The 16,024-nt window shown below is 36.3% G+C and overlaps 1 protein-coding gene across 3 annotated transcripts in view; it reads left to right on the top strand.

The window, feature by feature from the left end:
* Nucleotides 1–16,024, top strand: part of kcnk2b (potassium channel, subfamily K, member 2b) — a 44,910-nt gene that overhangs the window by 1,247 nt on the left and 27,639 nt on the right. For all 3 annotated transcript variants that reach the window (XM_030128891.1, XM_030128890.1, XM_030128889.1), the window contains exons 2-3: nucleotides 342–658; nucleotides 11,714–11,831. In XM_030128891.1, coding sequence (XP_029984751.1) covers nucleotides 342–658; nucleotides 11,714–11,831 — 435 coding nt within the window. The remainder of the gene's footprint in view (nucleotides 1–341; nucleotides 659–11,713; nucleotides 11,832–16,024) is intronic.

Raw genomic sequence — 16,024 nt, 5'->3', positions numbered from 1 at the left:
ATGAAGAGGCGGTGTTAAGTTCTAATGTGGTGAATATTTTTGAGGCACATGATTTAAAGCCTCTAAGTCCTTCACAGTATGATGGAGATGAATAGGAGAAGGATATATCTGTCCTATACCTCTATATTAAAGAGTTAGTGAGGATAGTAAAGCCATTTCATCTGCCATTCATAAAAAAAAATCACTCCCATCCTCCTTCTGTAATACCTGACATAGCGATGGACAGGTTGACAGATCACAATACAGACAATAAGACAGTAAAGAGCTGTTGAAATCAAAGTGTTGTGGCAAATCGTACTGGAGGAGAAATCAATCCATGCTAATCAGTCTCATCCTCACAGTGGCCGCACCTGACCTTCTTGACCCAAAGTCTGCTGCCCACAACTCCAAACCTCGCCTGTCGTTCTCGACCAAACCTGTGGTGCTGAGCCCCCCCGAGGATGAGGAGCGTGACATCCGGACCACCGTCATGAGGTGGAAAACAGTCTCAGCCATCTTCTTCCTGGTGGTGCTGTACCTCATCATCGGGGCCACGGTGTTCAGCGCTCTGGAGCAGCCTCATGAAAGTTCCCAGAAACTGGCCATTCTTGCTGAAAAACTAGACTTTTTGGCCATGCACGCCTGTGTAAACAACTCTGAGCTGGAGGATCTGGTCAAGGTAAGTGGGAGTATGAGCATCGCTTTAATAAATGTATTTATCTCTCTTCTCTACTCGGGAAGATGACACATAGAAAAATAGAGAGCTATCTATGAAAAGGCTAATCTTTAGACATTATAGTGGTGTTTGGACAGCTTTACACTATCTAACTGGGCTTTGAGGATTACGAATACAATGGTTGTGAGTAAACACCACAAAAGGTTTAACCGGAGGCTTTTTTCCACCAGTAGAGAAATAGATAATTCAAACACATTCATTGTGTATTTCCTGGAGGCTGTTATTCTAATACATCTCGACCATTCTGAGGTTTTACATTTGCTAAGGACTATGGATGTATTGTAAGACACCGGGCCTCAAGGCATAGAAATATAAAATAAACAACCAGCAGACTCAGGCTTTTACACAAATATTATCCAAAATAGCAGTGAAGGCAGTGATGTGACCATTACTTCAAGCTAAACTAGACAGAAATAAGGAACAACTGAGAATACAATAGCTTGACAAAGGTTTGCATGAGTGATCCAGACCCCATGAGCTTAGATGAATGTCTGTTCTTGATGCAGCTTCATCTGAAGGGTTGAATGAATTGAATGAGGCTTGAACCCTTGCCTTTTATACACTGAAATACTTCCACATTCCACATAGTAGATACTGAAATATCAAAAAACCCTTCCTGTATTTCTTTTATGGACTTTGTCTTTAATTATTTCATCAATTTTCTTGTGCATTTGTTGATGAACTGGTGACCATCAGCTCCTGAGGATTAGATCTTTCCTGGATGCTGCTAATGTACCAAATCATTACCTGATACATCATATTTCATTTCATTTAATACTTTCCCATACATCCCCTCCTTTTTCTGATTTCCAGTTGTACATTCACACACTGATTTACTACATAGAAGCTTATTTTACTTTGTACGGTAGAAAAAAAACAGATTTGGCTCTATATAAAAATATTATTAAAGGATCAGGATCAAGAAAAACAACAATAAAACCCCACTACCTTAATTAAGATCTCAAGATAGTCATTATTCATATTAATAATAATAGTTACTGTTAAATGCTATTTATTATTATGCTGTATCCAGATAAAACCACCCACTTCCTGAATTTCTTTGCTATATTGATTAGTACATTTCCAGCTAAACTCAGTAGATGAAAAGGACTTTCCTCTGGGGAATTGGTCTGACATATTGGACTTGCTGACGATGATTACTTCTGTAATGTGTGAGAGCTGAAAGGCCTTTAAAAGCCTGGGGAGACTGATTTGTGTACCGAGGTTAATTTTGGACCTTACAATATTTCCATGATTCTGTTAAGTGCTTCCAAATATCAGATTGTCTTTTAAGCCAACTGGTGAATACACATTTTATCATCCAGTAAGTCAAGCATAATTAAATACAGTGTACACTCCAACAACCACTGCAAACATTTGGATTCATTAACCAAGAAGTGTGGTCTGAAGGTCTGAAAAAAGGTCTTAAAAAATATCATTTCAACTAAAGTTATACCAATGCCCTTTGAGTATAACGAGAAAACTCTATGCATATAAACTTTATGGTAAGTGCAATCAGTAAATTACCTGTTTTTTCTCATCTTTTCCCTCCGTTATTTACCATATTTTCCTCATAGCTTGTCATCATATCATAGCTCATCATAGCTTGTTTCCAGGTTGACATGAACAAATAAAAGCCAGATCTCAATCACAAAGCAGATAAAAAATCAACAATGTTTGCATACAGCTGTTTTCAACACTTCTGGATTATCTAGATTACTCATCTGGAGTCTTATTGTTCAGTTTCAGTCGCTACAGGTGTGTGTTTTACTTTTGTTTTATCTGTGCTTTGTTACTCTGTTGCTTCCCACCTAATTTGTGTTCATTATTGCCTTTTTACCATATCAAGTTCCAAAGCTTATAACTGAAGAACCTCAAGAACAAAATTAATCAATTACACCCATTTGTTAGGTGATAGTCTCTAGTTTCAGAAATGTTTCCTTTTCTGTAAATTTACTGTAAACTTAGCGCCTTTTGTTGATAATGGTGTAGCCTATATTATTTTTTGACACAAGTTTTATTGTAGAAATCTTAATGTATGCAATACAAAATGGCAACTGGATTGGTTTTTATTTTGAAATGTTGAAGGATGCATTGCATTTGTAGAAAAGTAGAGTGGTTTAAAATAAAATTTTGTTCTACAGAGGGCTGTATCTACTTATTAAAAAGAGGAAATTAGAAGTAAAGGCCTACCTTTAAAACAAGCCTCCTTCAAATAAAGGCCTGGAACCTCCTGCAGCTTAAGTAAGTTAAAACCTGGACCACTATTTGAGGAAATACTGTAGATGTTAATCCAGCTAAAGGTTGAATAGACAGCTATCAGATTAGATTTAGTGTCATGAACATACAATTCACATTACAAAAACTGAACCAGACTCATGTGTAGTGATATCATTTCACAGTGCATGTTTTGCGTGAGATGGTTTGTTCTTGTACAAAAATGATTATCGAGGTGTTTCCTGTCCTGATATTAAATTCTGATAGATGAAGTTAATGATCTCATATAAGAGTGGACCTAATGACTGGGATTTAATGAATATGACACTTTGCAAAGAGGAAACAGCTCCATAAAACCAAACTTTACCCATTTTGTTTTTCTTTTTATGTCTTATGCTGTATGTTATGTGACACATTTTCAAGGATTTAATCTCTTACATCAACAAGGACCAAATCTTTTGAGACTGTCTTAACAGAAGTGTGTAGCACATTGTTTTTATTTACAAGAGGGACGCTACTCACTTTTTCTTACAAGCACTGTATTAATTGTGTTACATTTTGTATGAGAAAACAGACTCAAGAAAGAAGGGAATATATATGCACTTAACATGTTTTATTAAACACTTTCAACAAAACAGCTTAAAACAACTGTTCTGTCTTGTTTTTTTTTTTTTTAGAATAGAAATAGAATAGAATAGAAAGCCTTTTATTGTCGTTATACAAGTACAACGAGATGTCAAGCTACACCATCATGTGCACACAAAAGTAAGCAAGTAGCAATATATACAATAAGACTAATATACAAACAATAAAATAAACACTAAAGACTACAAGAATTTACATAAACTGTACAGTAAAACTAATATAAACTACTGGCTATTAAACTCACATAAATAAATTGTGCCTCAGGCATGTGCAAACCCTGAAGGTGGATAGGCACAGCAGCAGGTATGGGCATAAAGTGGCTAGAGTGACTGGTATGAATATAGGTAGCAAGGCATTATAACACTTATTTGCAGTATTTAGGTAGCTAGACAGTAAAACTGCAAAGGTAGCTCTCTTGGTTTTTTTGTACTCATATTTCCATCCAGAGGGTCAACGTGCTGTTTAGCGTCTTCTATCTTTATGGGTTGATTCTGCTGCCTGTCACCACCAGATCAACTGTCCATTTGCGCATGCGCGACGATGACTTGACTTGGACAAACTGCCTGAAATGCATTGCCAGAGATGTTCAGAGTCATTTTGTGCTGGAGATGGGTTAATTACCTCCGCCAAGGAGGTTATGTTTTTGCCAGGGTTTGTTTGTCTGTTTGTTTGTTTGTTTGTCTGTCCGTTAGTGTGCAACATAACTCAAAAAGTTATGGACAGATTTGGATGAAATTTTCAGGGTTTGTTGGAAATGGGATAAGGAAGAAATGATTAAATTTTGGTGGTGATCGGGGGTGGGGGGGCCCACGAGGGGCACCACTGATCAGCCTTGGCGGAGGTCTGCGCTCTCCGAGTGCTTCTAGTTAAGTTAAATTTTTTTATCAGATTAATCATGATGATGGATTCATCTGCCTTAATGCGTTAATTTTGACAGCCCAACTTTAGAGTGAATTTGACTGTGTCAGACTTTGGGTACATTTAAGAGGAATTAAGACTATTTCCTAATGCTATCAAGCAACGTGTCAAACACTTTCTTTATAACATAAATCTTTCTGAGTATTACACCAGTGAATATACAGTAAATCACCGTACATTGACTGAAAGACAACATACAGCCTTATCCTCATCATCAACAGTATCTCCATTTTTCAAGCATTCATTTCTCCTGTGATGATTTATTGATCACAGGTGTCCCCCACTGGCTTTTACTTAATTATATAGACAAACAACACACACACACACATACACACAGACAGACACACACGCACACACACGCACACACACGCACACACACACACACACACACACACACACACACACACACACCTTTGTAAGCCCCTGCTGATCAAAAGCCAGTCAGTGGTGGATTTGAGGAGAGATCTGCTCTCAAAGGGAGTAATTAAAACAAGTGAGTGATGTCAAAAAGCTCAGATGAGTCCGTCTGGTCTGGTTGTTTGTCTGAGCTGGGTTGACTGTTAGTGTGGTCTTCACATTGTTCTATCTCATCATTAGTTATAGTTAATATTCACACGACTGAGGGTCACAAGTGTGAATTAATAGACCTGCTCTGAATGTGAAACAAAAGGGCCGACAGAGTCTTTTTGATGGCTTGATTTGCTAAGAGGCTCAGTGGACGTGAGGTTTCATCAATTCATCTCAGAAGCCCCTTCTTTGTTTTATTTAGGATTTGATATCAGATCAGTAACACTGGCCTATTGTTGAAAGGCTCCCCTTTGTCCATTTTCTAATTAAGGTGCCAATAGAAAGTGATTTGACCAATTAATTGGCAATGATACAACATTGTATTTTATCATTGTCGGGAGAATTTGGCTCTGATAGTGACCAGTGGATCATGTCAGCCTTTTCAACCAGGATTCCTTAAAGAAATGAATGAATAAAGGTGAATAAAAATCACACATAAAATCGTGCAGATTTACTGTAATGTTCAGTTGATGTACGTAGTTTGCTGTTTATTACTTTTATTGTGATGTTTACTCAACCATTAAAGATGTGGATTTATGTTTTTGGTGACTTCCAAATGAATATTTCTGTAAATGTAACCTTTCAGAAGTGATTTATGATAGTATTATCTCTGCATTTTGTATTTTTCAGTGAAAATCAGGTTTAATTTACTGATCATGTAGATGTTCATTAAAGGTCAGAGTAAATTCAATGATTATTATATCAAAAGAGCAGAAAATGAAGAAAAGATTACTTTTTCAGCAAAATATATCATTGACTGATGAAAAATCGAGTGTCCACAACTACTGTAATATGTCAAAAAAAAACATGGGTTTTATTGGTAAAACAGTGACAGATGATGACAGAATTTTGATGTTTACTTAGAAGCCTCTGAACGTCTAAATGGTTCATATTTGATGCCAATGAAAAGCTGAGAAACTGCCTTTTACCTGAATTATTTACATGTATTGACAGGACTAGTGGTTCAAAACGTAACATTTATTGTACCATTTTAAATCAGCAGATGCTTTTGGTTGCTAATCGCTTTTTAGGTCTTCGAGGGTTAAAAAAGCATACTTTTTTTAATAGAGTCAAAGATGGTTAATTTCTCACAATGTTAATGTTCTTTTCCAATCATCTATCAGTTTTTTATTCCTCTGAACCATCATTAACCCTTAAAGATCCAGATAGCCACCAGTGACCAAAAGCATCCACTGATCTAAGATGTTTAATAACCGTTAATCCACTAATCCTTTCAATACATGTAAATAATTGGTGTAAAATACAGTTTCTCAGCTTTAAATCATCATTAGATATGAACTATTTGGATGTTCAGAGGCTCCATAGTGAACATGGAAACACCATCATCTTCTACAACATTGATTCACCAGTAAAACCCATGGAGTTGGATCAATGACAGTGGATGGAGACACTTGGTTTATGTTCAATTAATGACAGATTTCAACAAATCAGGTTTGAAAAAGTCACTGTTCTTCATTTTTCTCTGTTTATGATATAATAATCCTCAATTTTAATCTGAGCTTTTAAACATCTACATGATCAGTAAATTAAATACAGGAAAATACCTAATTTTCACTGAAAAAAGACAAAATACAGAGGATAATATTGTAATAATGGTGATAAATCACGTAGGAAAGGCTAAATAAAGAGAAAAATTTATTTGGGAACTGCCACCAAAGTAGTACTGGGTCTTTATGGGTCAATATAATTGCCTTTTAAAAGTTAACTTTCAGTTGATTAGTATCTAATCTGTTGTGGTTTATAGCCAGAGAGATATTGTCCACTTTTTGAGGGATCTATTCCACTAGACAGTTGTACTTCTCTACCTGTTAAATCAGGTCAACTCTTCCTCTTAAACTACATTACAACTTTATTCACCACCACAAGTCTCAGTTCTCTCCACCTTTACGTCCTGTTAACACTTTGCTGTTATATCCATGTCTCTTCCCTCATTTTCTGATCCATTATTCACCCGTTTCAGCTTTTAGACACTCGATCTTTGCTGCGCTATCTCACTTAATGGCCATGGGTTAATGAAAAACTCTGCTAGTGTCACTAAGGATGATGAATCGTCAGCGACAACATCCTGACATTGCATTGACCCTCAAGTATGTGCGTGCAGACTCAGTTAAAGCTGACAACGCTGTGTACATTATTTTCTGCAGAACTTATTTACTGTAGCACTCCGTGGGGGTTTATTGAAATTGAATACAGTGGAGGAAATATTAGTCTAAAGGTTTTTCTATCTTCAATAAAAAGTTTCTCTTCTACGGTACAACTCCGATACATGTAGGGGAATAAAAGCTTTAGCCCAATAGTGCATTTCTCTGCAGTTTACTCACATCAGCTCTATTGCAGTGCAGACGCTTCCCCTGAGATTTAAAAAATGTTTCTACTTCATTTGTCTCGGTAATGATTTTATATCTTGAGAGGCTACTTGGATCAAGAAACATTTTGTCATACTGCAGTCAAACCCACTGTGTAAGCCAGAGTCTGAAACCAAAAATGTGGTGTATTCAGATTAATTTTTGTTTAACCTTTATTACCCTGCCCCCCCCAAAGGGCAAGGGGTATTGTTTTGTTTGTTTGTTAATGCTCTAGCAGCAAAACTATTGGTTAATTTCATACAAGATTAAAATTTTTTTAATGAATTTTTAAAATCCTTTTTTTTCATCCATTTACTTATATTGGGGGAAATTTCACATGTCTGTAGCAGCAAAACTATAGGTAGAATTCAAACTAAATATGGTTTATAGATTTCCAGTGACCCAGAATAGATCTGATTACATGTTGGGAACAGTAGGTCAAAGTTCAAATTTTTTATGAATTTTTAAATTCTTTCATTCCCCCATTTACTGATAATGGGGGAGATTTCAAATGTCTGTAACAAAACTATTGGTTGAATTCATACCATATTTGGCTTATAGATTGCCAGTGACCCAGAATAGATGTGGTTACATTTCAGGAAAAGTAGGTCAAAGTTTATATTTTTAATGAATTTTTAAAATCTTATATCTTCTCCCATTTACTTATAATGGGCAAAATTTCAAATGTCTATAAAAACATTAATTTGGTTTCAATTTACTTCAAATTTGGCACACATATAGAGGCAATTGATATGCTGACATCAGCAGATGCGTAGACTTGATGACATCAGCTGGATCAATGCCAAAATAAGACGACATATGTGAGGGGCGGGGTTTGTTGTGCCTGGCACCGCTTGTTTAACAGGATAAAGTCCCATTGAGATTGAGATCATTTAAAAGTCCAACCTGGCCAAGAGGTCAACAGCATACACCATTATGAAAAACAACAGGATAATAGATCGGTGACAACAATAAATAATAAAAAAAAATAAAATAAATGAATAAAATAAAATAAAAAATAATTTAGTAATAACACAAAGGAATAACAAAAGTTTGACAAAACTTTAAAAATGGGTTATTGTTTTGGTCACCAGCAATTTGGTCGAGGTCAGCAAACAATTAAAAACATATGCACTGTCCAAAGGACTCTCACTGTCCAGTCAGTAAGATGGTACAAAAAGCTTGTAGTAAAATGAGTTATGGTATTTTCAACTCTGATTGAAGATTATTGCAGGTAGAGACTATGGCAAAACCCTGGGAACATTAAGATAATAAATATCATAAGTCTGTATGACATAATGGCTGAGGTGATAATGAAGTGATAGGTATTTCGGTACATTCAGAGGAAATCAGATGTGACCAGGCCAGTATTAGAAGTAAAGAAATAAATACGGAAAAGATGCCAACCTGTGTAGCTCTAAGCTTTATATAGAAGCTGTTTCTTCCAGCTGCTGGCTTCATTGCCCTCTTATCTCATCTCATGACAGCGCAGCCCTGAGTGGGAAAACATGTTTCTTGTTCAGTTTTTTGGCGTTAAAAGGGCCTGTCACTCATTTGGATCGGTAGACTTGTGTCACACCTGATTACCCCCAAGTAAGACACTCAAAATTACCCTCTTTTTATACACAACTACAGCAACATGCCTGAAGTTTCAGTAAATGTTCTAAAAAGGCAGCTTTCAAATCATATAAGAATATTGGCTAAATTAGGTAGTGTGTGCTGGTTTAACCCTTTTATTACCCTGCCCCCTCAAAGGGGAGGCAAGGTGTATTGTTTTTGGTTTGGTTTGTTTCTTAGATTGTTAACACTTTAGCAGCAAAACTATCGGTTGAATTCAAACCAAACTGGGTTCGTAGATTGCCAGTGACCCAGAGTAGTTGTCATTACATTTTTTGAAAAGTAGGTCAAAGTTCAAATTTTTGTTACATTTGTAAAAAAAAATTTTCCCCACTTATAATGGGCAAAATTTCAAATTGCTATAAAAATGTCAATTTTAACTCAGTTTACTTAAAACTTTGCAGAGGTATACAGGTCAATTTTAGACATAACTATTCAAAATATACAATATTTAATATAAAAGTCATAGGTTTTTTTTTTTTTTTTTTTTTGTTACATTTTTAAATCTTTTTTTTTTCTCCTATTTACTTATAGTGGGCGAAATTTCAAATGTCTATAAAAACATCAATTTTGTTTCAATTTTCTTCAGACATATAATTTTTATATTTAATAAATGTTGAATTTGAATGAAAGAGTGGATTCATGCCAAAATAAGCTGTAATACGTGCAAGGGGTGGGGTTTGTTGTGCCTGGCACCGCTTGTTTAACCTTTAATTTCAAGAAATTATGTTAACATCTACCTACCACTCATAGGTTTTTGGAAACAAAAAAAACCTGTTCTTCTGAGCTATAAGTAGAAGCATTAATGTGCTCAAAAATGGAGCAATGATGCAATAGAAATACAGAGGAAGGACTGTTGGTTTAGGGGAAGAATATCCATCTAGAAAGAAATAAACTGTTGCACTTATCAGTGATGATATAAATTGAATATGACATCAGTATGTGATTAAAATAATTTAGTATTTACACTAAAGCGGTGATGAGAGTGTGTCATTAACCGCCAAATGGCCAAAGAGACAAGTTCAGTGATTTCCTGCCTGATCAGATCCCAATCTTCAGTCTCTTTTGGTTATAATAACATTTGAGAATTCCCCTCAGCTGCAGAGTGTAGTAGGCCTTTATCCAACAGAGTTTTATAAAAGGGAGGCCTTCATTTTTCATTTCCTCTGTTTAGCAAGTAGAAATGATCATAATTATCTTAAAAACTGGATTTGATCCATTCCTGTTTGTGATGTTGGCAGCCCTGCAATGCACTTTTCTACAAACACAGCGCTTTCTTTACCATGATGAGAGACCTCGTCTCAGTGCATAGAATGTATTCATGGCTTAAGAGATTTACACCAACAAGTGGTAAAAGTATTATATATAGTTGAATGTATTAAATTAAACATGTAGACATGAACCCTGTATTTACCTAGTAGTACAGCCAAATGACAGATACCGAAAGTTCATCCTGATAATTTTTTACCAGACCTCAGCATTAGTTATAATTAAAGATCCCTGTTTTTACTTCAGGAACTACAGTATATTAACACTCATAGACTTAGATCTATTTTTGTGGCAACTTCCAAATTAATTTTTCTCTAATTTAACCATTCTTCAGTCATTTATCAGTGTTTACTAGGATATTATCTCTGCATCCTGCATTTCCTCAGTGAAAATCTCATTGTGCCAAACAAGAAAAACTATCTTTTCCAGTAAAATACAATATATTATTATATGAACATAAAAACAAGTGTTTACAATGACAAACTACATGGGTTTTATTGATGGATGATGTTGTTTCCATGTTCACTCTACAGACTCAGAACAATCAAATGGACCATATCTGATGACCATAAGAAGCTTAGAAACGGCATTTTAGCTAAATTATTTCAATGTATTGACAGAATGATAGGTTGAAAAAGGTATTAAACATTTTAGATCAGTAGATGCTCTTGGTTGACAGCAGCTGTTCAGTGTGGAAAATTTAGAGGTATTCAGGGGGTTAATTTCCCCTAAATAAAAGAACACAATGGACAAACTAAACACTGGCTTTAATAAGGCCCTTTTGCTGTTTTGCAGCCACCGTAAAGCAAGGTTAAGGTGATTCAGTTGGTTGCAATCTGCAAACTTCATCACTAGATACCACTTGACCATAAAGTTGGAAAAAAATATTTTTACCTCTTCTCATGAAATGATTGTAACAGTGTGATTTATTCTCGAAAGAAAAAGTTTATTTGGAACTCGGTGTGTAATCACTGTACCTGGTCAAAGGTGATTACTGATGTGTATAAATAGGAACAAAAAGAGGAATGTGTCTGAAAATATAATTATTCCAACTTTATGGGCAATTGTGTAGTACAAACTGAACCTTTATGTAGAACATATGCAAAAACATTCTATCTTTATGTACATATATAATCATGACCTAAGATTATAACCTTTAGTGGATCTATAAAGGTGTAACTAGTTCCTCTATAAGTCTGAGCACTTCCAGATTTACAATGACAGTGACAGATGCTACTCCTTGTTTTCCTCATAATTGGCTCCACTTCTATATTCACCTCTGTTACCATCTATTCCCCAGGAAAGCTGTTGCACACCACTAATTTCTTGTTTACCTCCTAGCATACTCAGACATAGCATATCCTGCCAACTCTCTTGTCTTCTTTACTTTCTGCTCCAGCAAGTGGTCTCAGCAGTCCGAGCAGGTGTGAACCCATCAGGAAACTCATCTAATCAGACCAGCCTCTGGGACTTCAGTTCCTCCTTTTTCTTTGCTGGGACAGTTATCACCACCATCGGTAAGAAAAGCAGTTTCTTACTCTGGATTACCTCAGCTCTCATTCTGATCTTTGTCAAAGACATTTGCAGTATTTCACAACAGTAGTTAAATGGAAACACTTGAAACATTTTTGTGCATGAACATGGTCATCAGAGGGGAATTTCAGTCTTGATGACCATTTTGAAATGAGATGGTATTGTACAAACCAGAACCTGCATCAGTTCCAATAGATAGATAGATAAATAGATACTTTATTAATCTTAAGGTAAATTCTTAAAAAACTTGCTAAAGAACTTACTCTAAATCAGGATAATTATACACTTACACAGTTCCTAATATTACTAGACCACACTGAGCTGCACTATGAATTTGCACCAGTATCACAAATTGGCTTTTCCAACTGAAATGTTCTCATCAAACTTTCATCCAGGCTCTTTCATACTGTAGTATTCCTGCTGCATATATCTGATGTTTAAATGGGCACATATTCACTCTGAGTGCTTTAACAGTAAATTGCACAGCAACACCATGATTTGACATCTCTGAAAATCATTAACTTTACAACCGATTGTAGCTCAATTTGATGGGATCTGACACAACATGGGATGATTTTTAAGAGTCTGTTCTCATCTACTCTGTCTCTTAGTTACTGTGTAATGAATGAGCTGTCATCTATCTCAGGCTGCAGCTCATTCATACAGCCTGAGACTATAACATGCTTCACTTTCCATCATCTTATTTACACTTTGTCCCCCTATCTGTCACCTCCAGCTGCAAGTACTTCTTAATCACAAAAAAGGAACAGCTCACACACATACATACACAGTTTGTTCGACAGCTCAGCTGGTGATTCTCAACAGATAATTGTGTCTGTTGGTTTCAGTGTCCCATCTCCAGTATTCAGGCATCCAGGCAGAGCCTATTCTCAGATCAGCAAATATAAAACCTTTATGCTTTAGAACTAGATATTTTTTGTCTTATTATTAGGAAAAATTAATAGTTTTGGATGGCTGTCATGGATGTGCACAGAGTGTCAATGATTTTTAAAATGCAAAATGTTGCTGTAGTGCACCAGGCGTGGTCTGGAACCTCTCAAACAGTACAGATTAATTAGTCTCAAAAACAGTACACATCACATCTGGTCATATCTGACGTTACCACATTAGTCTGTTCTGTCGGCTGTTGTTAGCTGGACTTTGCCCTGTGTTTGCTCATTGTACATCTAGTGTATTAAATTAATTGTGTGGGTGAGGTGGAAAAGAAAGGAGGTGTATTGACCTTATAGTTTTCGTTCTGATAATGCTCTTCTATTATGTTGGCTCTTACAAAAGACATGTTTATTGATTCATTTGAAAGAAGTAGTGGTGTTTTTTTTTTAATTAAAACTCACCACTGAAACAGAGAAAAGACAGCCTGGTAACTTTAATTTTGTTATGATAGATCAGGCTGTTTCTCTTCAAATTCAAGCATCTAGAACAGGTTGCAAGGTGTACAGCATGTGCACAGAAATGAAATAAGGTCTTATTTTAGCACACAGCCGAGTGCTGGAGTTTTCATTGCCTTGATTTTACTGCACAAATCTCATTTCCAGATGAGTTGTGTGTATTACCTTCGATTCCTGCTCGTGTGTACAGCCCATAATTACTGTGCTGTCTGTTGGCAGTCATGATAACTTTGCCTGATTGGTACAAAATGTTCTGTTGCTATTGCTGCTCTGCCAAGAAATCATATTTTAGTGAGAATACTTCTGTAGACATTGTGTAAATTGCTTGCTGTTAACCTTTGAAGAAATGAAGTGTGTAGGGGAAAACATACATAATGAAGTGTGCAGTAAAAAACAACTCTGCAGTCGAGTCAGCTACTGTTTGCCTCACATTGTTTTCTCTGGTAGTTTTCCTTGGCTTTCCTGGCTTCACTTAATTCACTTACAGTCCCTATAGGTGAGTACTTTATTGTGGAAGCCTTCAATTGGACATGTAGGATGGACCCATACAAACACATACATTTTCACTAGTCTTTAATGAATCCAAAGAAGTTGTATCTCTGTCTTGTTTACCTCCCTCCTCACTTCTCCTGGGAACAAAAGCAGGGTGTGATTGAACTACAGGAGAACCAGGTTCTTGTTAATAAGACATGAGCCTTCCTGAAAACATCCATCCATTTTTTTTCATGCTTGTCCAGGACCTGCTTGCCCAGAACTCCCTTTCCTGAAAACATGACGTGAAATTTTGGGGGGGAATCTAAAATATGAATGAACAAGCACATTGACCTGTGGGGAAGCATATGTTCTAGATTTGGTAGATAATAAACTTACTCTGATACAGTTCATTCCTTTACTTTCTTGGAAAATTTCACTGGCATTTTCCATTAAATAATCTCTCAGCTGGCATGTCTGTTTCTGTACAGGGAGTTTGACACCATGGCACTGTGGCCCTATTGTTTATGTGTTGCTAGGTAACCCACTTCAATTTTATGATTCTATGATTCTGGGCATTGCAACGTGATAGGCTATTGTATTCAAAAATTACTAATATCTCCCAAAATATTGGTCCTGTCAACTTGCCGGTTTCGCTAGTCTCTTCCTTGACCAAAAATACATAAGTGCGCCAAACTGCAGCAGTCAGCTCTTTCTGGATTTTGTGTGATACCCAAGACACACGGACAGAGTCCACCTCCCATTTATAATATAGATGCTACTTTTGTGAATGCATTTCTATAGTTGTGTAAAGCATAAACACTGCCTGGAAAAAAATGCACACACATTTCTTTGAACTGAGCAGAATTTTGAGTATGGTTTTCATTTGCCGTGGCATCACTATACATTGCCATACAATACTTATCACAATGTAATGTCACAATAAATAACAAATCAATCCAGAGTTGCATTCATTTTTGGCCAAAATCTTGCATTGATGATGGGGGAGTCAGACCACTGACTAAAGTCTTCCCCATCACATCCCAAAGATTCTCAGTAGGCTACCTCATTCACTATTTCACATTTTGATCCTGATTAATCCTGGTATAGTCATCTTGGAATACACCTGTGCCACTAGGGAAAGGAAAAAAAATCTCATGATGTTCAGACCTGGTTATTCAGTATATTCAGGTTCAGCTGACCTCAGAACAGGCTTGGACTGTAGGCACAAGGCATGATGGGTAATCATGTCATCTGCCTTTCTTTTCACCCTGGAGCAGGATCAGTCTGGACTCATCAGACTACATGACCTTTTACCGTTGTTCTACAGTCCAATCATTAATAGTTGTTTAAGAAATGAGAAGCTACTCACTGCATCCGTTAGAGTTAAAGAATTTCTTGCAGCTGAAATAATAGACTGCGCATAATTAGTGGACAGAAGAACTGTGATATCACATATTGTGTCTGAAATACTACTTTGAAACCAGGAGTTTGTGATTTGGCCATTTCTATTTTGTCTGTTTGGCACCAGAAGTTACCATATTTGGATAAAAAGGTGAGACTATGAGAGGCTGAAGGCCCGGGGTTTAATTAATGGAGGAAAAAATTATAGATGGACCAGATCATTTATTAGAGGGTTGAAAAAAGTGGATAAGGCTGGGTAGATTGACGTAGTGTTTTAGAGAGAGGTTCAGTGTAAGTCTACGTGAGACAAAGCTTTTTAAGCCAAATGGAGCCACCCCCACTGGTCATCAGCGGTATTACAACTTTAAAATACTTCAGCCTTGGCTTCATTTTTGAGACGAGAAATAATGAATAGATTTTTCTCTGATTTTATTCAGGGGAGTGAAAAATGCCTTTTGTTTGGGAATTTTGAAAAGAAAAGCAATTCTCTTATTGTAATTTCTTTCATATGTGTCTCTGAGGACTTGGTTTTCCTTCTGTTTATTATTATTTTCATATTATCGTTTTCTTACAAGTAAGAAGAATGGTAGAGGCTGTGTCATTTCTGAGGACAAATAAGTGAGAAAAACCGAGAGCTCCCCTGAAAACCATGTTTTTCCCCCTTTATGTCAAATATGAACATGAAATGCAGCAGCTATCACATAATTACACAGATGTTTTTCTAAGAATCAATAGAGCGCAGTAAGACAGTGCTTCCTCGAGCACTTTACTTTAATTGCACATAAACGCACCATCATTGGGTTTTATTTTCATGCTCCTCCTCTCACAATTAAATGATCAACAAAAGCATCCATGCTCTGTGACTGTAACACAGGCCAGTGACACTACTCATT

The sequence above is a fragment of the Sphaeramia orbicularis genome, chromosome 24, assembly GCF_902148855.1.
Source record: "Sphaeramia orbicularis chromosome 24, fSphaOr1.1, whole genome shotgun sequence".
Classification (NCBI taxonomy): Eukaryota; Metazoa; Chordata; class Actinopteri; order Kurtiformes; family Apogonidae; genus Sphaeramia; species Sphaeramia orbicularis.
Note: the sequence above shows the minus strand (reverse complement) of the source record. Positions and strands in the feature narration are given on the sequence as shown.